This window comes from Rhopilema esculentum, chromosome 11, assembly GCF_057945365.1.
Source record: "Rhopilema esculentum isolate cy_ngs chromosome 11, ASM5794536v1, whole genome shotgun sequence".
NCBI classification, from domain to species: Eukaryota; Metazoa; Cnidaria; class Scyphozoa; order Rhizostomeae; family Rhizostomatidae; genus Rhopilema; species Rhopilema esculentum.
In genome coordinates, this window is record NC_142825.1 from 10,334,650 (window position 1) to 10,359,959 (window position 25,310).

Here is a 25,310-nt window from a genome sequence, read left to right on the forward strand (position 1 = left end):
TTAGCACACAGAATAAGATGTATTAAAAATATGGCATAATCTGCATAATAAGATGTCACAAATTAAATTCAAAATCATAACAAACTGGCTAATGTTTCTGTGATAACTTGTTCACAGTTTAAACGTTTATTACTGCCGATTACATCTTGAATACTTTGTAACGCTAATTGTTCAGGGTACATTTCATGCAGACCATGTAAAGTACTAAAATCCTACTTGGGCTTGTAACGGTAGATTTGGGCTGGTTTATTAACTGCTTTGGTGGGAGATGGGATGAACTGCTTTGCAGGATGGAAACCCCCGTTCTTTAAATGAGTACAAAATTGATGCCAGTCTTCATTAGGCTTCAACCTAAGCAAGCTTTTTTTGCACACTACTACTTGATTGTATGTAAAACATTATGTCAAAGCTGCAGTCAAATTGCATTCAACTTTCTCGTTAACGTCTCTAGCGCCTAAATACTGTGAAATTGCAGAATATTATCTAACCCGTGAAAGGCAAAGAATTTCATCAGGATTCTTCTGAAACCTGTAATGAGTTAAGGCAAAATGTCGTTCTGACGTCAATGAACGAACGAACGAATGCATTATATTACGCTGTAACAATAAGCATTATAAAGAGCTCAATAAGAAAACTCGTGTGATGTGTATACGAAATAAGAAAAGGAGATAAACAGAATGTCTGTTACTATCTGCCGAGTGAAAAACATCTGAAACTAACATCATTAATTTACGAAGAATAAAGAGCAAAGACGACTCTGGTCTGCCCTGATAATACATACGCACATTAAGCACACGAATTTTCATTAAAACAGCCAATTACACGTTAATGCTTGATTGCAGAAAATCCATTAACGACAGTTCCAAACTAGAAGCTGAGGTACCAACGATAATTTATCTCTAAAAAAAACAATCTTCATCATCATTTCCCTGCACTACATTCGATCCTTCTTCCACTTATAACAATTAATCTAGCGTTCTTTTACCTTTGAACTTTTGACCTTGCGACTTTTACCTTTGAACTTTTGACCTTGCGACTTTTGACTTTGCGACCTGTGACCGTGCGACTTTTGACCTCGCATCTTTTGACATTATAAACTTACTTCCATATGCAAAGTTAGCTAGCATACGATTAACTACCTTAGTACCGATGCACAAAGTAAGAAACAATCAAAAATATGAACGGCATACAGTCAAATTTACACTAAATGTGCAAGATAGTCTCGATGTAATTTAACATAAGACACTGTGGCCTCATACGACTCTGTGGTCTGCTGCATCGAATTGCCTTACTGGACAGTGGCTTCAAATTTTCACATCATTTCCTCAAACGAGCTCATTATGTCACTTTGCATGTTCATGTCAACAGTTCGTGCTTGCTATAAAGAGAAGGATTATTAGGTCAGTAAGCATGTCTATAACACACTGACCCCTTGCCCAAGCCATTCCCTAAGACCTCTGCAACCCCCCTCCCCCCCACCAATTTATTCAAGCGCGCTGGTTGGATAGTTGTCACATACTATATCATGCTTTTGAAATTTTATCACGTGTTGCAAACGAGTTTTGGGCCTCACATCCATTACTGAATACAACCAAATTCATCCTTTAACAAGAATTTCTATACCGTGACCTAAGACCTTACTTAATTTCTTCTGTATTTCTTCTTAAAGTACTGTCATATTTATTCCTAGAAATTGACAGGCATGTCAACCGTCCTTTTTTACTCTTCAGTGTAACAAAATGCCAATTCCTGGCTTAAAAACTATAGATGTTAGGGTGAAGTGATAAGGAAAAGAAATATTTAAACCAGAATGCTAATATAACTTGCCATGGGTTAAAAACAATACACTTCTCGAGAATATAAGATATGCTAAACAAAATAACGGCAAAACAACGCAATCTCACCGCTTCACGTTTTCGCCGCTCTTGTTCTTTTCTTCTTTCGATCTCCCTCTCTCTGTTTTTCTGAGCTTCTGTTTTGGCTTGCTCTGATTTAGCAGACAGTTCTGCTTGTTGCTTTCTTGCTTTTTCAAGAGCTTCTTCCTCTTCCTTTTCCCTGTAACATAGCACAAATGCTTTAGGAACGAGTATTAAAAAAATATAGGTACATGTCTCAACTTCGATGGCCTGCCCTTGTCAATCAAACGATCAGAAATATGAGTTAAGGCGAGGAGTAAAAGAATACACGAAGCAAAGAGTAATAGAACAGTATGAATTAGCAAATGGGTGAGAGTGTGAAGAAATGAAAGAGTGGGGAAATGAGGCGAACATGCCTAGACAGAGCCAATACAATGCTGTCATCAGTAAAACAGACACAGCGTGCAGGTGTTGAAAACAAATACAAAATTAAATGCTGCAAAATTTAGCAGCACCTATATGAATGATGCCAAGATGACAGCAAAAAGTTGCATATACATATTACGGATGTCAATCTTGTCGGGAGTGGGGGGGGGGGGGCGGCATCTGCAACCAATGAAACTTGTTCAAGGGTAAATGGAAAAGCTTTACAACAAAATACTGTGGCTAATGCAAAATTGATTTTTTTTTCGGAAAGAAAACAACAGTTACATTTTTCTTTCTTCAGCAAGTCTGATTCGGTCTTGCTCAGCTCGTTCCCTTTGTTGTCGCAACTGTTCTTCTTGCTGTTTCAGAGCTCTTTCCTGCAAAGAGAACAAATTCGCTACAGTAAAAAGAGACAACAGGAAAAAATGCCGAGCTCAAAACCAAGGTCTTGTTGAAAACGTAGAATGAGCGAGAAAGAAGACTATGAAATATGATTAAAAATTTCTATTTCGATAAAATACTATTAATTGCTAAATGCCAATTAAGGATAGACAGTGTTAAGATTTTGCGGCCCTTCACATTTCGCCAATTTTGATATATCTGCTTTGAAAATAGTCTGTGACACGCTGTCCTGTTTGTAAAAGACTTTCCAAGATCGCAGGCCAAGAAACACTTCAAAACAACAAAATTTGAATACCTTTTCTTCTTTCTCCCTTGCCAATTTTTGATACTGTTCAAAGTGAGCACTGGTTGTGATTTTTGTTGTTGGTTTTGTTTGGTTTGTGCTGGCGAGACTTCCCCACGAGCTCACATGCTTCAACGGATTCTCCTAGAGAAAATCATAAGCAATGTATTTTAGCTTTTAAACATGCAGCAGTCCTTCCCTACTGTTCTCTGGCAGGTTAGCGCGGGAGCACCCTTGTTCATGATCAATGTTAAATATAACTTGCTTCTGCCAGCAGAACAATGACAACAATGCCTATATGTAATTAAGAGGCATATCCGGTCGACGAGGGTTATTCAGGTAAACTGTTCTTATAGAAAAATATCATCGTTCTTATTAATGTGAAGGGACACATTCGGGACTCAAGTTATTCTAGGCTGTAGAGAGGTGCTTTTTGCCTGGAGTTTAACTTCTATAAGCCTGCAATGAAAGGATGTTCTTAAGCGACCATTTTTTGCCTGGTGTTTGGAGTTATTAGAATTTTTGACGTATCAAAGTCGTTGCAGCCTAACTGCTAGCTTTCCTATAAATATCCCCATCAGATATTTCAAACTTGGTTTTGAAATGTTTCGAAAGCAACATATCATACTAAAGTAAAACAGTAAAATCTCAAAGTAAAAAACACTAATATATGTATATAAAATAAACACAAAAACTTGGTTTCATATAAAAGGGCTTCAAAGACCTGTTGGAAAATTCAATAAAATGTATTTGAGAAAGATAAGGCATCTATATCAAGAAATAACACAATAATTCGTTGAACAAGTTAAACATTTCAGAAAGAAGACAGCAAAGTTGAACCGACCTTTTTGACTTGTGTTGCCTCTTGCTTATTGTCTGTCAAGAAAAATAACATAAATATATACAATGTAGGTATTAGAGAGTGTACAGTCTAGTAAAACTAAGCTAAAAGTGACGAGGAAACTCGGGGGAAATTCTAGAATTCCTAGACAGACAATGTGGAGATTTTGCACCTCCTCCGCCATGTTCAATGCCTCCTCTCCAGTTCTCAAAGTAAATACGCAATAACTTTGAATATGGGAGAGAGAGTAGATGTATGACGCGTGAAGAGGTTGTCTGAAGATATGATCAAGGTCGTAGCCTATTATTCCATAGGGAGGAGCATAGGCGAGATGCCAAATGACTACAGGACTCACCAGGTAAATCACTGGACGAATCTTTCGAAGCTAGAAGGCTCCCTATATAAAAAAATAAGGGGTTAACAGTGAATGAGAGCATACTTTTCAATAATAATTAGAAATAACTGCAAATTTTAACTAAAACAAAGACACTTTTAATAGTAAAATCTAGAAATTGAGCTTATAGTAGGCAAATATATCATATTTTTTGCAATCGTTTATGGAATCGTTTATTGCAATTCTTTCATTCAGCAAAAACGTTTTCTCAAATAATAAGTTTCCTGAAAAAACTACTTTTTCCAGCCACGATTGTCATATAGTAGTTTTAGTAGTGTAGCCATTAACATTGTGTTATTTTTGGATAACTAATAAATTCAAATGATCTTGGCTATCAAAAGCTACCAAAACCTAATTCTTTACAGTCCACAAAAGACGATTACAAAACTGACCTGGTTTTTTACTAGGAGCAACATTCGCTGGGATAAGCTTATCATCAGCCATTCCAAACGAAATCTTGTCTTTTGATGGTGCACTATTTAAACCTGCTGCACTATTTAAACCTGCTGCACTATTTAAACCTGCTGCAGAAGTCACAGTCGGTGTACCAGCAGCATTTGTAGACGCGCTGCTTTTAATATTGACTTGAAATGGTGACTGCGGTGTCTTGACAGAGTCAGACTTCGAGGTCACCACTTTTGCGGTCTTAGTTGTGTCGTTCGTCGTAGATTTATTTGCAGAAGCAATAGGCGTCGCTGGCTTTAAGACGGGGGTCGCAGGTTTTGCGACTGGGGTCGTGGGTTTAGAGACTGGGGTCGCGGGTTTAGAGATTGGGGTCGGGGGTTTTGAGACTGGGGTGGGGGCCTTTCCAGTCACAGTCGTGGCCGAAGACTTTACATTTGGGACTGATGATTTTACAGTTGGAGCTGAAGATTTTACAGGTGGGGCTGATGTCTTTGCGGCTGCATGCGACTGGTTTGCAACAGGGGGTGACAAAATTGGAGTCCCAGGTGCCGGCGTGACAGGCTGTTTAGCAACAGCATTGCTTGAGACATTCAAAACCGGCTTAGCAATGGGACTCGTTATAGATGGCGCCTTTGGAGTCAAGGAAACTGAAGGATTGGTAACCGCAGGAGAAGAAACCGACGGATTCGTTTTCTTGACGCCGGTTGATTTCACTGTAGTAACGGTTAGCTTTTGTTGCGAGGTGACTGACTTTGTAGTTTCATGTATTGCTAAGCTCTGTGGTCGACTTGACACTTTGTGTTGCTCTGGAACTGGTGGCTGTTTTGCAGTTACAATAGGCGACGGAGCAGAGATTTGACGACTGACGGCTGACGCGGCTGTTGGCTTTTTCGCTTGATCCACTGATAGTCCTCTTGATATGACGGGTGGGTTGGCGTCAATAGGCACTTGCGTCTTGGCTGAAAAAGTGATAGAATAAGTTAAACAGGATAACTGTAGGGGCTGTACATCTGGTAGCATATAATCTGATTTAAGTGTTCTGTCGAGCAGTATGGCGTTCAAAGTGTTTAGAATACAGTCTGAATAGACAGAGCTACAACCTTCAAAGTTAGAGTAGTAAATAAGTAATACCGCAACGCGACGAAAATGAACAACAACAAACACACAGAAAAATCAATAATGGCTAATACGATTGAATATACTTCCATAAAACTCTTTTATTATGACTAGGCCAGTAAACATTTCAAAATTAGGCCAGTAATAACGATTAAATATTATAAATTGGTAATTATCGCGATAAGTTTACCAAAGGCTTCTAAATTAACATACTGGCATAGAGAACCAATTACCATAACAAGCTCTAAAAAAATTAAAACTCCCTATTTCGAAAGCTAAACAATGTGCTACAAATACACTGGCACGAGCTTCTATTGAAATAATATCAATTCGGCGAATCTACTTTCTTGTTATATATTTCCAAAAAACTAGCACAAAATTCGTGAAGAGAACCCGTCTTTATGGAATTGAGAAAAACAAAGGCCAGAAAGTGGGGGAAATCTGAAAGCTTGTAGAAATTGCTTCAATGTTTAAAGATCTTTTTACTTCCAAAGATACATTCTGTCAACTTAAATTAAGTGGCTTTTTATCGTGATAAAGTTAGTCGAATAATCTCGAAGCATTTTAAAGAAATGCTGGGACCAAAAGCGTCTCTCTTAACTCGTAGTATTGATCCCTGTATGCTCTTTTTCGAAATATTTCTTTCAATTAACATCGGAAGAACAAATGTGACAAGATAGGCAGGCAATTCTCATCTTTATTACTAATCAATTTTCTTTCTCCTACCTGCTGCCGATACCTTTGTCTTTTTCTCTGCTGTAATGCTGGCCTGGTAAATAATTATATACAATGCTTAAAACCTTTCAGAAAATATTAAAACATGAACGAGTGTACGAAAATGCCATAAACGCCTGGAAACAAAACCCAAGTGTGTTTCCTTGCAACGAAAATGATCTTGATCTGCAGATGCAGCATTGCACCATTGGCTTGGTTGTGGTTTATTCATTTTAATAAAAAAGCTTTTCTTTAATGTGTCGACGAAGTAATCGTCCGATCTAAACGAGGACGTGAATTTGCACCATATAGGTAGCTTAGACGCAAATTAGGCACAACTTCAATGAATTCCAAAATAACTGCCATACTCCTCTAAAAATTTTACTGAAGATTAACCATAGTCCTCGAATAAGCCCCGGGCTTATTTTGCAAAAGGTATGTGGAGGCGAGGGCTTATTTGGCCGCAGCCAAAATATTGCAAAGATGCTATCCAGGCAATATTTCATCCCAGGGAGGGGGGCTTAATCGAGGGTGAGGGCTTATCTAACAAAAATAATTTAGGTTGGGGGCTTATTCAAGGGGAAGCCTATTCGAGGGATTTTACACAGCCAGTCAGGTATATTTTGTGCAACAGTGATAAAACGTTCGGACTGAATATTTTTTTAAACAAGATTTGGAAGCTCAGGTGCAGTAGCAGCATCTGCTGAGCATTTTACTTCAAGCTGAAAGTGGAGGACGCACATACTGGCAAAATATCATCGGGGAATGGGCGGAAATTCTACCTCTTTAAAGTACCAGATTCTTTTCTGTCTATATATAAGGACTTGGCAGGCCCAGGTTGGAAATAAAAAAATTCGGAAATAGAACTTGGTTATTAGGCCAGTAATTCTTTCACAACTTTATCTAAAAAATTGTTTTCTAAGTTATTTCCTCACTAAGAAAACGATGGGCTGTGTTTATTATTTTGAAGTCCCCACAGCTCGGGCCACTAGCACAGCAACGAAGTCCCCAGCGAAGCAGCATTCGAATGGCTGGCTCTCATTAGCACACTTGCCAAATGTCACAAATAGTCTGCTAGTATCAAAACTTTTCTCTACCATTAATCGTCATACCCCGAAACAACATCAAACGCTTAGGGTATACATTGAAATATTACATGTGGCTCAAACGGGAATAAAAATTTTTTGGGATGGTTTTGAATTTGAAAAAATACCGAGCGATAACACTGTTTTAACTAACAGTTGTTATGTCTCTGATTCATTCTCAACGTTCCAAAGAGTATGGAAATACAGACACCCATCTAAATATCATGCCTACAAGAAGTTTTGTCAAACTACTAAATTCTGAATAATACAAACATTTCAAATCTCTTTCAGTCTGTTTTATTCTAATTCATTATTTCTGATTAACAGATAACAACTTTTAGATTTGTTCAACACATTTTTAGATAAAAACCTAAGAGTTAAACTGATACGAAGTGCAAAATTTAGGATTCCTTGAAATCAAGCGAAAATCAAATACCTTTGAAGTACTGTTTGGTGTCTTGTGCGCCTTCACAGTAGCAACTTTACCTGCGCAAACAAAACACAAATCTTAGAAAAGGGTTTTACCGTTAAATGACTTAGTTTATGAGGTCAAAGCCTAGTTTACGCGTTACTTTATCAGATCAAGAGGCAGTCATTTTCAAACAAATTTTGTTTGCTTCTGACCGAGTTTTGTTTATCATAAAAAGGATACAACAGACAGGGCAGAGAGGTTAGTGGTTCACGTCGAAACACAATACGTAGGATTTTACGTCATGCGTTTTTGAGATTTTGAAAGATTTATTTGAGAAATATTTGACAACAGATTCTTACAGTCGATCAGCCTAAGATGGCTGTAAGCTACGCCTTTGGCATTTTTATATAAACTGGGCTAGCCCTGTTCCAATAAAGGAATCCGCTAGGTCAAAAATAAACAAAAAAACACTTTGCAAAGCAGCAGACAAGCTCGAACAAAAGGTACCAAACAGAAACTCTCAGGTGGAGCTTTACTACCGATCATAGAATGGAATGGACAAAAACAAGACAACATTATTGCATATCCTATACATTGTCTCTTCGCCAAGACAAACAATTTACAAAATAGCTTACAGAAGCCATGTTACAGAAAAGGTGATATACTTCATAAAAATTCACAAATAGCCTTAAACCTTTTCTAGCTTAATAATCATCTTACTACATGGTGAAATTAAAGCTAGACGTTGCCAAACAAAACAGTAAAAAATAACAGGGAAATATGTACTGTCCAAAATCGTTCCTTGATATCTATTTGCATAAGCATGACAAAACGAAACAGCTCGTTAACATTTTAATAACAAATTAGAATGTTTATTATATACATTCTCATAGGACATCCAGATTTCAATGAATCTCCACTCTCTAGTTAGAAATAGACGTACAGAAGGCTCAAGAAAATATTTACTGCTTCAGTTATGTTACTGTGCTATGCTAGTTGGGAAGAACAGAAATGGCTGAGGCGATCCCCAATTTTGAGGCCAAAGAGCATGCATATTTAAACGTAACCATTGTTGAACATGCTCTTCTGACTCCGAAATAGGGGCGGGCTGACACAGGATAGATTTATCTGTCTCCCCAAAATTTGCTGATTGAAATGCTGGGTGGGTGTGATTTCTTGAAAACTGTGCAATACCACAGTTATTGACAGAAAGAAAAGCAAGTAAAATCGACCCTTCATTTATATTTAAACTTGACCAAAGAAATTAAACAATGGAAAGTGTTTTTAAAAGTACTGATAATCCAAATTTCACTTAGATTTCGATCATATCCCTAACATTTAGCTGAAGAACAATCTATCACTGTGAATATCATAACTAGAGCATGACGCTTAAACAACACGTCAATCTATACAGATATTTTTGGGATAGTCGGCGCGAAATTGTATCACCTAGCAGAAACTTAAAACTAACACTTTTGCCAGTAGCTTTAACTAACACTTTCCTTGCAAATTTGTCAGTAGCTTTTGGCATACTGTTGTTTCTGTCAAAAGAAGTAATGAAGATTCTGTTCTACAAATTTTGCGTATTTGATGCAGCATATAAAAGCCGTGCACAAAACATGACACTTCTACATACGGAAATGATTTGTCATGTTTTGATTTCACATTCAAAAGTCATCATTTTCACCTCGAAATGAACCAAGCCAAATCAGTTGCAGTTTAATGATTACAAAACTTAAATAAAAAATTTCGTGTAAATTTTCACTTTGTACAGCACCACTGGGACAATTGAGCGTACAGCCTCAAAAGAGCAATGGATTTAAGCAGAAGTCTGGATGCCCTACGATATGATAGCTCTGTGCAGTACGATGAAGACTCTTTGGCCATGTTTCCAATAAATTCTTATAAAGGCGTTGTATGTCAGGTAACAGGATGAACTATATATGACCATTTTTGAGGGAGGGGACGCTTGTACCATGAATAAAAGCTGGTCCAATTGCTATCCCTATGAAAAAGGAGTGTTTCCAACCCATAACGGGAGGAATGATCCTGTTTCACTTGCATGTTAACAATGATACAACCTCTTTAATTTCTTTGAAAGGAAGGCAGAGACAGTTAAGGTCTTTGCCTACCTGTTTCGTTATCAGAACTTTCAGAGTCTGAGCTTGATTCTGAACTTGAGCTCGAGGATGAGCTGCTAGAGTCACTGTCACTGCTGCTGCTACTTGCGCTCAGTCGGGACGATTTCGGACCAAGTTGCTGCGAATCTGCAAAGAAGCGATCACACGTTAACCACAATCAGTTCTCTTCTCTGGAGAGCGTAATTAGATTTTGAGACAGTTAGACACGATCGAGGGGATTAATAATGCTAACTGCATACACTTGCGAATGGCGTGAAGCCACTCCGTCCAGCAATAGTCAGACACAAACCAAGTTTACAAAGAATTAATGCTGATGATACAAATATACAGAATTCCGTATGGCATGATACAAATGCTAAACTTCCCTAGCCTTGTAGCAATCGACCCATTTGCAATTGAGTATATCGACAAACCAAAAATTCCCCAAGAAAAAATAATCAAACACCTCACCGAGCATTAACCAAAATTTAAATTTTTATGAGTTTTTTGCTCAAGTCTGTAGTCAAACAGAGCTTACTTATTAGAAACATATTGCTCGATATGCGATATTAGAAAGTGTTTATAAAGTAGTTGAGACGCTCAAAGCGTAGTACAAGGCCTTTTCACAAAAAAAGCTGGGAGCCAAAAGAGTCTCCAAAAAGAAGACTGAAAAGGTTTTGGGTAAAAATGGGAATATTGAAGAACGTGACTTCGATGTACGATTATTGAGGCTTTGTCATCCTGGGTACATAACGACTTCCACCACAAGACTAAAGGGTCAATTGTTCATGTTTTTCACCCCCAATCGATGAAAAAGCTAGCAGAGAACAAAATTTTGGGCAGCAAAAGATCGGTAACGTGCATTCAAATAGTGTATTCGTGACGGAGGGCGTAAAGAAAAAAGGATCTGTTTGCCCGCTGCGCTAAGTTTGAAAGAAAAATACACTTACCTCTTTTATTTGACTTCTTTTTAGGCTGCGCAGCTTGTAATTTTCCACTGACATCCTGCAGAGATGTTAAGAAGTTGACATTAAAGAGACGCATATCATTTGATAACAAATAGCCATGACAATAATGCCTTTCGTAAACACGAAAAGATGACTTGATCGGGCGGCCTAAGCTTAAATGCTACCACATTTAGAATTCAAAAATCAGGTACCAGGGAACCAAATAAAATGCATTTTGATGATGCACTCAAACACGAATGGAAGAAAGGAAAGTGGGAAATGAGAGCAAAAAAGAAACATACACAAAAATGTGCAGGAAACTTCAGCAGGTAAGTAGGAAATTTTAACTGGGTTAACAAAAGAGTTAGCAGCAGAGGGGTAAGAGCTGGGGTGCCTAGGTCCCCTTTAAAAGGCCGAAAGTCATGAGACATCCCTTTTCTACTTTTTTCTATCGTTTTTGAGAAATGTTTCGAATGCAACCCCCCCCCCATGTACCCTTAATTTTATCACATCCCTGGTTAGCAGGAAATCTCCGAAATTGTCTTCATCACGAAGCTTTTTAATGAAATAAGTCAGTGAAAATTGATAGGCAAAAAGATCATTTAGATCACAATGAAACATTCGATTTGAAGCAAACAATTAACAATAGCAAACAATGATCAGACTAACCTGCAGTCGTTTCTCAAGCTCTTCTTTCTTCCTCGCCTGTTCTGCTTCTCTGTCCTCCGCCGTTTTCGGTTTCTTCGCTGGAGGTTTCGACTTTTTGCGCATGCACGAGTTAACGTATTTTTCCAACTCACGCAACGTTGCCGGCTTCAGCGTTTCAAAGTCGATTTCTATTTCGTCTGGATTTGTTCCTTTGAGTGTCGGCTCACGCGTTTGTATGATATGGACAACTTTGCCAAGCTTATCGCCTAATATCATAAAAAATAAGTCCTTAGTTCAATTGCACATCTGCATTAGAAACTTCCTTGCGTGTATCAAAATGTCTAGATTCAAATAATAACAAAATATTGGGGTGGCAACTTGGGTGAGTAGGGGGGGGGGGGGTTGTAGTTCTGATATAACAGTTCTTATTCATATGTACAAACCTTTCTGTTGTGGGAGCTGCAGGGTGCCATATACATCTATATTAAGAGCAGCAAACAGCCCTTCGTGAATATGTATACTGGGTATATTTGTATGGACTGGGCTTAAGCTAAGCTAATAACTCTCAACAGATCGTGGTCAATGGAGACTTATTTTGGCATAAGAGAGCTGGAGGAGAGAAGATAGTTGAAGCGGAGAAAGTGGAGTCATAAAGTTAAGTAGCGGAATATCGAAGAAAGGAATTAAACTGAGTCGTAATCTGCTAAATATTTTCGTTACTGCATACTTCGTTACACCTACTAATAACAAAGCAATTATTAGAGGTGTAATAAGTGCAATAGGTAGGTGGCAAGACCCTTGTCCTTTGACGAGCTATTCATACCTGGCAGTTTGTTTATATCCAAGCTGAGTTGCCTCTTCTCGTCATACGTCATTGCCCGGGCAGCAGCAACGTCGTCCTTACTCTCCTCGGCAACAACTTCCTTCTCGACAGGCCTACAAAATGACAAACATGAATCTTAGGAGAAGCTTTCAAAAATGCATTGACCGAATTTCATTCTCAATAGAGAGAAGCTCAGTCGTACATTCTCAATTTGAGGGGGGGGGGGGGGGGGCTTATTGACAATTTGGAGTTCGAGGGTGGGGCTTATTTGAGGGGGGGGGCCAGTTAGAGGTCATATATCAAATACGTATCTATCGGGTTTTCTTTGGGTATAGGGTCAGTTCACTAAAAACATGCTCGTTTATCTAAATTTTAAAGAAGCGATACCAAAAAATATATAGACGCAACACTTAGAATCAACAAACCATTAAGAAACCTGTAGCGAGGATGTTAACAAATGGCTTTCTTACAGAAACTACTTACTTGGGCTTTTTGGACCGCCCTGCCGCTGGTTTTTTCTTGGTCCCTTCGCTCTTTGCTGGTGACTTTGATTTCTTCTTTTCATTCTCCGACTTCCCCGATGTTTTTGATTCAATAATAGGTAAATCGTCTTTTTTCTTTGTCTGACCTTCCAACTTCTGTTTATCATTCTTTGTTAACGTTGGCTTCGATTCGTCATCAACAGATTTGCTTTTATCTTTGTGTGACTTCTCCTTGCCATCTTTGTCTCTACGTTTGTCTTTGCTGTCCTTTTTGCTTTTCTTCTTCCTCTGTTTCCGTTGTGAAGTTAGCTTTGACAGAGCATCGTGTACACGAATAAGCTGCAAAAAAATAATAAATAAAGGTAAATAAAGGTAAAATGTTTACGAGGTTTAACCAGTGTTCTGAAAAGGAAAAAAAGCATCACAATAGGCCCAATGAAAAATGTACCACATTAAACAGCGTTTTGAAGAGGAAAAACAGAAACTTATTGTGAAAACATATCATGAAAACTGTTTCTTTGATAGGGGAAATTAAAATGAGGAACGAGAGAAGCACGCACCTCATATTCCAACTGTAGCAATTTCTTCTTCTCTTCGTCTTCGCTGTCTGAGGATGACGAGCTTTGTTGTTCTTCCGATTCCGATTCCGACTCTGCATGTGTGTCCGCATCGTCAGTTCCTTTAGCGACCGGCTTTTGTTCCGGTTCAGGTATAGGCTCGTCTGGCATTTTTGCGAAACGGTATTCAAATACTTCCTATGATGAAATCATGTCTAACGAATTCAAAAGTTGAAAGTACTTCATTCAATTCAAGTGATGACAGAGCTTTTTTATAAAGTTACAGGGTTGTGTTGGTGATAAACTAGAACTAGGGGGAGGGGGTGTAAAGGTTTTACCTACTGGAGGTGTTTTCTTCAGATCTAAATTTAATAAACTTAACTTAAATATAACAACAGATAACATTGTCTAAATACAACTTCAAAACGGTAATTCTAAAGTACAAACAAATGCCTTCTTTTTCTCCCGTCCCTTGCAAATTGAATGGTTGCTTCTTGAGCAGTGGAGCTGGGTAGCTGGGTGAGCAGTGGAGGTGAGGTGGACGATTTTGGGCCTAATCTGGTGATGTGGTGGTGTTGGTATATGAGTACAAAATGTTAATCACCAGGGACTGGGAATGGAAACTCATAATGATGGATCTATCAAAAAAGCCAGAGCAACGTGAATGGGGAAACTATGAAGGACCCATGTCCCTCATTTTTACCCATTCTGCTTTCTTCTCTACGATGGCAGTTATTGTAAGACTATTGCAAAACACTATGAATAATTTCGTCATTTAATAAATAATGCTTTAAAACATTTACAAACATTCATAAGCTTTTGGAGAATCAAAGAGCAATCAAAGAGTATTCACACAAATCGAACGAACCTGTAATTTCCTTGCCATACCGACAACATCATGATCGGGTGGATTGTATTTGTAACAGTTTGCGAAAACTAATCTAACATCGCTGGCAAACTCCAGCACATTTTTGTATTCCCTGCTATCCATCTTTTTCTAAAACAAACAATCATATATTTTATGTCGTTTGCAACCTTTATCTAGGGGCTTCACCAGCCGGGAGCAAGGAGACTATAGCCAACACAGCATGTTACCCTCCAAGCAAAAGAAAATCCCTTTATATTCGTCGATTTAGGTAGTGTTGTTATTGTAAGAATCAATTAAACTCCCGCAAGTTTTAACCTCGAAGTGGCAAGGCCCCCTTCTCAGTGGCTTTCTAGTGCCACAGCTGATTTGACTTTCAAAAGGTAGTTCAAGCGTCTACAATGTGGGTCAAATAAGGGGTTAAGTCATGAGGTAACAAGGGTAAAAACATATCCCTTCTGATATACCTCCACGCTTAATTTGACGGACTCAAAAAGTCAACATGAGCTGCAGGTTGGGGTAAACATATCTACACACCAGATATAAGAAATGACAGCTCACACCCCCTTTGTAACTTTCCAAAATTCAATTACGACTTTCGAAAATTAATATCTTATGTAATTAACAAGAAAAAATTTTATCACACGATATATGTGAGATCCAAAAAATTCATGGCTGGCGTTTCAGCACCATTGTCACAAACGGCTTATCCTGCTATCATTTTTTCTATGGTTTCTACTCATGAATCAATAGTATAAATGAGTTACAACAGCCCTTCTTTTTCACATTCAGTGATATATTCATTCCAAAGGCTTCCAGCTTAGATATTTCAACCGGGAAATATATTTTGAATGAAACCAAACAGATCGAATAGGATACAGAAGCTACTAAAGCTCAACCAACCCTAGCAGTTCCCAGATCCATTGGGTGCTTTATTATATCGAGGTAATCGTGCAGTCCCAGCCCTTGGACGTCAACTGGCTTGTAAAAAGGCCACGCGTAGGACATATGCTTTTTAGAAAAAAGTTCCTTAAGAATTCCATTGCAGTACTTCATCTGCTCGCTGAGTTTTGATCGCTTCTTGCTTTGTTGGGGCTAAAATAAACAAATAATACCAAAAATCATTGTTTGCCACTTGGTGTGTTAAGTATTCAAAAATCAATCAAGGAATCAACAACTGCAGACACTGTACCATACAAAGATTAGGTTATTGGGCAAATGGGAAAGAGTTTAAGCCCTTAAAATAAAAATGATTCTTTAATATTTATATTCTTTTCGTTTGAATTTAATTTTAAGTCAAATGAATTTCTGTAAAACTCAGGTTGTGCAGATTTAAGAGTTCGCTAGCCTTTTTAGGCTGCATAATTACAAAACAACTGAAACAGAAAATAATGTCATTCTCGAGATTCTAGACATCATCTTAAATAAATGGAGCAGAGGTTCTATCTGCTTATTTGCATCTTTTGGATGTCACTTTGACTGGTAAGCTCAATCAGGGCTGGAAAAACCCACCCAGAGCAAGATGTATAGATATATCAATACTTATAAAGTATCTAGTTTGCTAGTACTGATATAAAATTTAATCAAAGTTCTTATAGATTTTCATATCTACTTTCTTCAACCTTGAAAACAAACTATGAGTATCGTGCTTGATCACGTTCTCCTTGATCATCTAATACAGTATAAACAAAATGATTCCTGTTCGAATAGCTATGATCAAGACTGCAGGACCAACAATTAGTTCTTTTTAGTGTGACAGTTTTTTTTAGAACAAATTGTTAAACAAATCAAGCAACTTGAAATATCAATTTCAGTGGCTGGAAACTTTCTCGAAGCTTCGCAGGAAATCTTCAATTTTTTTATTTTGCTGCCAGGAAGAAAAAAATTTTTTCAAGGCCCGAGCTCAATCCCGAAATATCAAACTAGGATCTCGAATAAGATGCCTAACAATCTTTCGTGACGTAGCATGGAACTAGATTTTTATGTGTTTCTTAGGGAATGCAAAGTTTGTTTACTAAAAATTCTAAAAAAGGATTATATTTTAAGACAGAAATACGCTAGCATCTGAAAAAAGCAAAAAAGGTATTGATTGAGTAACCATGGCGACAAACTCTGGATTTTGAATGTCTATCATGCAAAGGTTTTACAGGCACAGAATCTTACAATAGAAAGCTTTGGAAGCAAAGTTATAGGACCCCTGAATATAAATGAGTTGTGTTTACCTTAATTGAAAAATGTAAGCCCCTGTCCAGAACAACTGTCTCTAAAAGCAGGCATGACAATACCAATACAATATATGTTTAAAAGTAAACACTTTATGTGGATGCCTAAAGTATAGTGCTGAAACTTACCTTTGCAAGATCTTCACCAGGCAAATCTTTGTTTGGCTTCTTTATACTGCGATGAGACTCTCTTCTTGATCTTACTTTTCCAGAAAGATATGGTGCAGCAAGCTCGATTGGAGTCACTGGAGATGCAGGGATGTCATTCACTGTAGAACTTGGTGTAGTTGTGTCTGCCTTTTTCCTTTTCACCCCGGATTTAACCTTTGATTAAAAAATAATTGCTTTAACAAGCAATCAAACTTTAGATATATAGATATGTATCTTCAGTGACATAAATTTCAAGCAATATCTCCAAGGTTATGCATGTCTATTTGTTGTATGCTCTGGAAAACAGTGGGATTTGATATTAATTGGCAGCAGCCATGAGGTTATCAGGGTTAAGTCAAGATTAGAACTGTGGCCCCACTTTATTCATCACTCACAGCAAAAGTATTCAATTTAAAGAATTTCAATTATAATCAATTATAATCTATAATAGTTGTCTCTTTCCATAAACTTTTATAAACTTGCTAAATTATTCTTCTTTTTTGTGGAATTTGGATCCTTTAGGAGAGACTTACCTTGGTTTGCATAACAATTGGGTTTGCAGGAGTATCGGCAGACATTGGTGCAATCGTTGTGCTGGTGACTGCATTAGCGTTTACATTTGATGGACTTGTCACTTGTGCATTCGTAGACCCAACAGTTTCAGGTACTTGTGTAGTAACTGGTGCAGATACTAGGGCCGGTTGGGTTGTATCTGGTGGGCATAAGGTAAATCTATTTGTACCACAAAGGCATGAATGCTTCACATAACTATAAGCCATTAACTGATTGATCAAAGAAAATTTCAGAGTCTTCAGAGAAAACATAGACCAGACACATATTCTTCAGAAAATCTATGTATGATAAATGGTTAAAAACAAGCAGTATAAATTGCTACATTGGCAAAGTACATTTTACTGTGGGGATTACAATTAAGATATATAGCATGGACAACCTTCTTCCATTACATCTTAACTCTTTTACACAAACAAGAACTTTTTGCCACAAGAACTCCTTGGAGTCTGTCCAGCAGACTGCTATCGTGACCTTTCTTTATTCACAAGAACTTTTCACACAGATTTTAAACTATGGGAGGTTCTGAAGCCAATTAGCTATTGCAACTATAACTTTACAAGACTACTTATAAAATTTCACCATATCCCAATAGAAGCATCTTGTTTGGTAAGAAGATGAGAGAAATTGAGGATGTGAATGGAAGATAATGTGCAAACAAAATATTTAGCAGCTGTACCAAATTTCTTATTCAAGCCATAAGGGTCAAGTTGTGTGTAATGATAGTTAAATATATATAGGTACTAAATAATTGCTGTAATATCACCAGCCAAGAGTTTAATGAAAAAATTACAAAATATCTTCAATTGCTGTCAAGCATACCTGCAGCAGTAGATTTAATTTTTCCACCCCTTCGACTTCTCTTTGTAGGCGGAGCTCCATCTTGAGTGGAGGTTGCTGGTTTCAGTTGTGGGCGAGAACTTTTGGAAGGCAACTCAACTTCCTATAAAATGAAAACACAATGAAATTAGAAATAAAATATAAAACAGCCCAAAATGCATGTTTTGCCAAAGGACATATTTCTATTTAAATGGTTTAGATAAAAACAACATCATGCAAAATTTCTTATGGTTTTTCTGCCTTAATTTAAAAGATGTCCCATTGGAACTTAAAATACAATTTAAGATCTCCCTGATAAAAACGCTCATTACAGCAAAATCCTAGCTAACATTGAGGAACTGGTTGGTCAAGATGTCCAAAAATAGATATAATTTGCTTATTCTTTAATGGGAATTGATATACGCTCTTTTTTTATAAGAACCAGTAAATTTAAGTTCAGGCTGACTGTTCTTAACTTTTTTCGAAAATCTGAGGCTGGATTTTTCTTAATTTGTTCTTAAATTAAGAGGGTGTAAGCAGTTTTATTGCTAGCTTTTTTGCTCCAAGGAGGTGTTCAGGCCTCATTTGTCAACAAAGTAATTGAGACAGCCTTATGTTGTTGATAAATTTGAATATTCACCGAAAAAGCACCCACACATCGCTAAAAATCCTCAATTGTGAGAAAAAACGTTGTCCAAAATTGCATTTTGCAGAAGCTCAGCCTCAGCTTGTTCTTAATTTGTTCTTAACTTTTGACCAGTTTTGAGGCTTGTGTTCTTATAAAACTGTTCTTATAAAAAAAGTGTAACTTGGCAAGGTTACCATATCTGTGCATGCTTAATATATTTAAAAGCCTTTGTAACTGTAATATTATGTAATGACAGCAATAAGGACAGCTTGATTTCTGCATTCTTAGACACAAGTCTGGTGGCATTTTACCAATTAACTCAACTTGTAGAGTCAAAAAGTTGTCCTGCAGTTATTGGCCATATACAAGGTGATGTCTAATCCAGCTGTGCATGCAGCCCATGGTGTCTTATTTCTAACAATGAGGTGGTATGAGTTCTGATGTAAAGGGGATTTGTTTTCTAGTGTCAAAAAGTTTTCGTGTAAAATTCTCTATTTAGACTCTTTTGACCACTTCTTTTCAAGTATTCTTCCCGCCAGAAGACCTCAACATACTATGTTATATCTGTCAGATTATTTGGCAACAGTCTTGCCAATAGCACGTGGTTAGATTACAAAAGCAAAAACCCACCTCAGGAGGCATAGACATAACTTTATCTTGAAAAAATTTCTGGAGTTCTTGTGCCATAAGAACAACATCCTGGGAGAATAATATCTTTTTCAAGAGAATGACATCAATTGTTAATAAGGAATTCATACATCATAAAGGGATAACCAAAGGTAACACAAGATATCACAATTTTAAGCATAGATTTATGTCATTTATAGCTTCAATTAAGCATTTCCATTGTTTGAAGGGTAATCATAATAACTTAACTGAACCTTGCACATCATCACCATTTTAGGAAGAATCACATATTAGTTATCATTCTATTAAAAGGTAAATATCTCGGCAGGGCAACCAAAAGCCAGTCTCGCTAAAATGCTTTGAAATTGCACTTTTGTCTCACTGGAAATGTTTTCCAGAAAATTTCAGAGAACATAAAACATTTCCACTTATCAATTCTGTTTGACAAAACATGACTGAAGGGTATAAGGATCTTTTAAGTTACATATTTCTTTATGCAAAGTGTTTCAAGTCAGTGTCAGAATCTGGCTCCTCTTTATCACCAAATTCTCTAAAACATTTTTATGGGCAACAATGATCTTTCTATAGACAATTTTCATCAATTATAATTTTGCCAGTCATTCAAACAGTTAAAATTATGACATCAGCATTTTATCAGTGATGAAAAAGATTTTGAAAAGAAATACACCCTTCCATTAATTTCCTGTAATGGTTTTACGAAAAAAAGGCTGCAAATAATTTTTCAAGGAACATCTTCAACCTCACTAGCTGTCAATTTTTCAATTCAACACTTCAAACTGTAAGAAATTTTCTAGATTCTGTGTTAGGCCTACTTTCAACAAATTTTAACAACAAAACTTTAATCATTTAACCTTTTCAACTGAATCTTTTGGTACTAAATGTAAACTCAACCCCTACTTCAATCTGTCTTCTTACTGGTTCTAACTGTTTGACAAAAGCAAATCCTGTCAAAGTACTGTCCCAAGGATTTTTTCGGTTATTTCTTAGCATATTTATTTAACACTAAATTCATAAGGTAATTTTCATAGATAATTTTTGTAACAAATTCATGAATCTTTTTATATAGCTCTCTATTTTGATTGACAATTTATATTTCTGATTGAGGCTCATATGACAACACTAAAAAGTCTGGTCTTCAACATTCTTATAAACTATATAATTGAAATGCAAAAAAACATAATTTGACAGAATGAGGAAAAAAATTAGGCAATAGATAATCAGAAATATGAAAACAGGACAGTAGAGTTATAAAACTTGAATTTCACTTAAATGAAAGAATAAAAAAGAAAGGGATTTATCGTACATTGCTAAAAAATTTTAAAAGCACAAAGTAACTGACTGATGCCCTGAAAAAACTCACCTCGCCTGGTTTATTATATGTATAACAGTTTTGAAATATCCTGTTGAAATCTTCAATACATTCTTTAGCATTGTTGTACTCAAGATTTTCAAGCTTTTTCTTAATTGTTCCTAAATCCATTGGTTGTTTGATAATATCATAATAATCCTGAAATGATAGATCAAATAAAGAAATTCAAAATGGCCAAAGGGTGAAGTCATTCCAACTTATAAGAAACAACTCACAAAACACCGGATCAGGCCGGATTAGGCCCTTGCTCTAAGCAAAATGAAGGTGCTCCATAAAACAAGCTTCAAAGAAACTCAAAGGACTCTTTTTCACACCTTTAAAGAGGCTTGGACAAAAATTTTTTGAATGTGAAGAATTCAACAGTAATTTATGCTCATAAGGTTGGAGGCTCATGGTACCCAAAAATATCTTTCGTTTTTCTGTACTCACTGGAGAAGTAAAGTTTTGAGACTTTGAAAATTGGAATATATATTTTTGATATCCCACTTCTTTTCTGGTCTGCTGCCCGGAAACAGAGGGTTTTCTTTGGCAGTTTTCAGTCAGGTCTTTTTGCCCCGGTTGGTTCAATCGGAGGCTGTTGTTTCTTTTCTTTTGCTTGTAAAGGTAGATTAAGGACACAGTGAACTGTTGTATTAGAGGTGGATGTAAAGGAAACGTCTTTGGTGTTTGTCCTCGGTATAAACGAGCAAATTTTGTTCCTATGTTATGACACGCTCAAACACTCACACCATTTCACACACCGTGGCTTTTACCGAAATCATACCCCCATATTTCTGCCCCTGTCTCGTTTGACACAAAATTTTGTTCCCACATTGTACATAACATCTACATAGACTGACCTCCATGCATTGGGAAATAACTGAATTATTTCAATTTTTGCATCAGTGCCTCTTTCAACAAAATTGCCCAGAGAGCAACCTGAGGAGGAGTGCAATAATTTCCAAAAAGAGAAGCAAAAGTGTAAACAGGATAGCACAGCATCTTCATTACTGATGAAGACTTCGGTCGAAACGTTTACATGAGAGTGTTTTTCTCGAAGATCTATATATATATATATATATATATATATATATATATATATATATATATATATATAGTTTATTGTGGGGGTTTTTGAAGCAGCAAACTGGAGTTCGGTTCCGACCAAGAGTGGTTCGATACAATTGGGCAGCACCCTTTCCTCCTGTCAGCATTTGCCTTATGATTATATATATATATATAGTTTATATAGTTTATATATATATAACTGTAACTGACTACTAAATATTTAGAGTAATCTAACATAAAACTTCAATGAACATGAAAATTTACTGAAAAAATGTTTTCTTTAATTGAAAATCAATACATTGAAATATTTTTGTTACACTCTTTTCTTGATTGTAAAAAAGGTGAGGCTGAGTGTTCCTAATTTTTTTGGAAATCTGTGGCTGGATTGTTCTTAGATTAATAGGGTGAAAGCAGTGCCATTGCTAGCATTTTCACCCTAGGGAGTTGTTCAAGTCTCATTTGCCAACAGAGTGGGCGAGAAAAACTTCATTTGCCAACAAATTTGAAAATTCACTGAAAAAGAACCACACATTGCTAAAAATCCTCATTTTTGAGATAAACGTGTTCAAAATTACATTTGACAGTAGCTCAGCCTCAGCTTGTTCTTTATTTGTTCTTTGTTCTTAATTTGAAATTTGTCCTTAGTTTAAGGCAAGTGTTCTTTTAAAATTGTTCTTATAAAAAGAGTGGCCACCAGTTGGCAACAACAACAAGCTTCACTGCACCATGTTAAAGCTTCAGCAATGAGGTCAACGATAATTTTTGCTAAAAAGAGTCTATATAAATAAACTACAAATGGCAACTGGCAGCATACTTCAGAGTATAATGAACAGTGAGGTTAAAAACTAATTATTTATGACAATTCATATTCAAAAACTTACCAAAAATTCAAATCAGCATACAGTTTTTGATAGTAATTTGACAGGTTTTGTACAAAATTTGTTCGCTACAGAATATGTCCTGTGAATTGAGCTCATTAGGGGAAAATAAACCTTGGCTTTTTGTGATTATCTCTGTTAATCATTCTGTTTGGAAATAAACCATAGGTTTCTGCATTATCTTTTTCAAGGAAAAGGTCTAGTCAAGAAAATGATAAGGTGCGGGAGACTTGTTTTATCAATAGGACAATCGGCGTTCTGGTGCACATGAGCAAAATGCTCTAACCGATACCTCGCGTTCTTAGAAGTCACGAAATTATATCTCATAAATCATAATATACAAACCGGTAGATTCAACTTGACCACGTCCACGGGACTGTGAAATGGCCAGGCATAAGAGTGCCTCCAAACTTGTCGCATGATCGTTTTCAAAAGATACTGAAGTTGGTTTGTGTTTCGTCCTTTTTTGGCGGGTTGTGGTGGCGTGGTGCTGTTGGTTTTGTTTGTCGACATGATGGAGTTATATCGTTAGAAAATCAATTAAATAAGATCTTCTTCGTGTCATCAAACATAAAATTTCCAGTGGTTATGTTAATTTGTAGGCGAAGTCACCGGTGGTGACCTATATCAAAGTCATAGATCCATAAGGTAGAACTGAATTCCTTCGCTGTTTAGGCGGCCTTTAGTGTCGTGGTAAATTCATGTGAACTCACGCTATTTAGTAGTTACCCTTAAAAAGAAAATACAAGTTATAAACTCTAACTGCTTCTCAATTTCTGCCTTAAAGTAAGGAACAAAGTGGCTGAATATAATGACATGTTTCCTGCCTGTGATATACAAAGATGGCCTAAATAGCCCACGCCAACGAACAATTACAGACAAAGTAGTGTTATTGATGAAGTAGATAACTTCGAATTTAGAATGTAAACAGACTAAAAAGTTAACTGGCAAGAGAAGCACCTTTTCTGTATCCATTCTTAATTTCCAAGCATTCCACTCCAGAACAAGCTGCCCTTTCGAAACTAGGGTCCAACGCGTCCTATGACGCTTCAACACAATACAGAAAGGCATAAGCATTACTGAGTCGGGTTTAACCGACGCTTTTCAAACGAATTATCGAGCGGTTTGTAACGAAAAATTATGTACAAAGTGTACATACAGGTTTTGAGAATCGATTCGGCACAGATCAACATCATTCATCCGATAAAAACAAATGAAAACTTGGCTATCCGATTTTTGCTTTGCCAGGCCACTTCAAAGATGGCGGCAAAACGCAGTCTCAGTATGATCAAGAAAAAATTAAATATCTCAAGATGGCTGATCTTAAATGGGAAAATAACGCTACAATACCCTATTTGGGCGCTTCCTGTAGCATTCTCGGTTATTCGCGATATCTTTCAGGCTGCAGAACCCTGAGATTGAAAGGATTTGCACCTTTGCTTCGCTCTACAAGTCGTGGCAGTCTTCCATGGCGGAATGCGCCACTACCGTTCCCTTTCAAGACACGCAGTTGCCCCCCGCGAAGGCGGGATTGCGCAATTTACACGTAACGTGATTCAGAGATCCCGGAACATGAGTAACAAACTAACTTTCGTAAACGGTCTCACTTCGCCAAAAGGTTTTCAACAATATAAATTTTTCCTGTATGATATTCATTTCAAATAAACCATACATACCGTGTCGCTATGTGTATCTGTTAAATGCCATTTGTTGAATTTTGGTTCTCCTCAAGGGTTTTACATGCCAGAATTTTATCAACTGTTTACTGGAAAAAGATAATATTGCTAAAGGCGTAAGAGTTTTGGAGTGATACAAGAAGCTTGATAAAATTTTGAGTGGGTTCCAATATGGGCGTGGTCCCATATTTTTCTGGCAATGCCTTTGACGTTTTCCAAAATTGGGCGACGCCCATTTTCGCTTTTTTATAAGATTCACAATTGCAAGATTTGATTTTAACAAGATATATTATTTCATCATGATTCCAAGGCAAGTAAAAAAAATAAATCTGTAAACCAAACCAGGAATTGTCATTATGAATTCTAAAAGAATGGTTTCGATTTCTTGCCAAACAGAGGACCTTAATAAATTCCTCTAGCTGCTTACAGCAAGACATAAGCTTACTGAGTGTTGCAAGAATTGAGTGAAACTCCTGCAATAAATATTACCAATAATAAACAACACAAATTTACATATATTCACCAAGTTTGTCAAAAATGGATAACGATGGACGAAGCCTCTTATCATATATAGCAAACAAGCCCAATTATTAAAAGTGCAAATTATGACATATGAAATCATCTTATCCCATTCTCTAAAGTCTTTCATTTTATCTTAATAAAGTTCTCTCACTCTATAGATAAATATATTATGTATAGGGAGGGCTTCAAGAGTTCTATAAACTTTCCACGTCAAAGAGAAAATATCTTCGACATTCCTGAGTTCCTGCCAAGAATTCTCTGCTGCTAATTGCAACGAATTCTCTCGTAAACGCCACTTTACAACTATCTGAAATGGACTTTTCGCTAGATCCATGAGCAAAAAAGCGGTGATCTGTTTTCTCCGGGTTGGCTAGGCCAGTCGAGAAAAATGAGCAAATAGTTGGC

At 36.9% G+C, this 25,310-nt stretch overlaps 1 protein-coding gene across 4 annotated transcripts; it reads right to left on the reverse strand.

Annotated features, from left to right (window-relative positions):
* Nucleotides 1–24,488, reverse strand: LOC135693950 (bromodomain-containing protein 3). Of its 4 annotated transcripts, none has more exons than XM_065212543.2 (24): nt 24,058–24,488; nt 23,053–23,437; nt 20,774–20,920; nt 19,396–19,464; nt 18,141–18,261; nt 17,282–17,460; nt 16,728–16,922; nt 15,280–15,471; nt 14,380–14,508; nt 13,515–13,709; nt 12,956–13,293; nt 12,473–12,585; nt 11,671–11,915; nt 11,005–11,059; nt 10,067–10,201; nt 7,959–8,008; nt 6,450–6,492; nt 4,595–5,566; nt 4,176–4,205; nt 3,812–3,843; nt 2,980–3,111; nt 2,568–2,659; nt 1,905–2,055; nt 1–1,378 (listed from the first exon to the last, which is right to left on the reverse strand). In XM_065212543.2, the coding sequence occupies exons 2-24, from the start codon at nt 23,218–23,220 to the stop codon at nt 1,313–1,315; spliced, it is 3,849 nt and encodes a 1,282-aa protein (XP_065068615.2). In that variant the 5' UTR covers nt 23,221–23,437; nt 24,058–24,488; the 3' UTR covers nt 1–1,312. The 4 variants fall into 4 exon arrangements, with proteins under 4 accessions (XP_065068615.2, XP_065068613.2, XP_065068614.2 ...); XM_065212541.2 differs by having other exon boundaries at nt 4,164–4,205; nt 24,058–24,484; XM_065212542.2 differs by lacking the exon at nt 24,058–24,488 and adding an exon at nt 23,668–24,051 and having other exon boundaries at nt 4,164–4,205.
* Nucleotides 24,489–25,310: the final 822 nt, after the last annotated feature.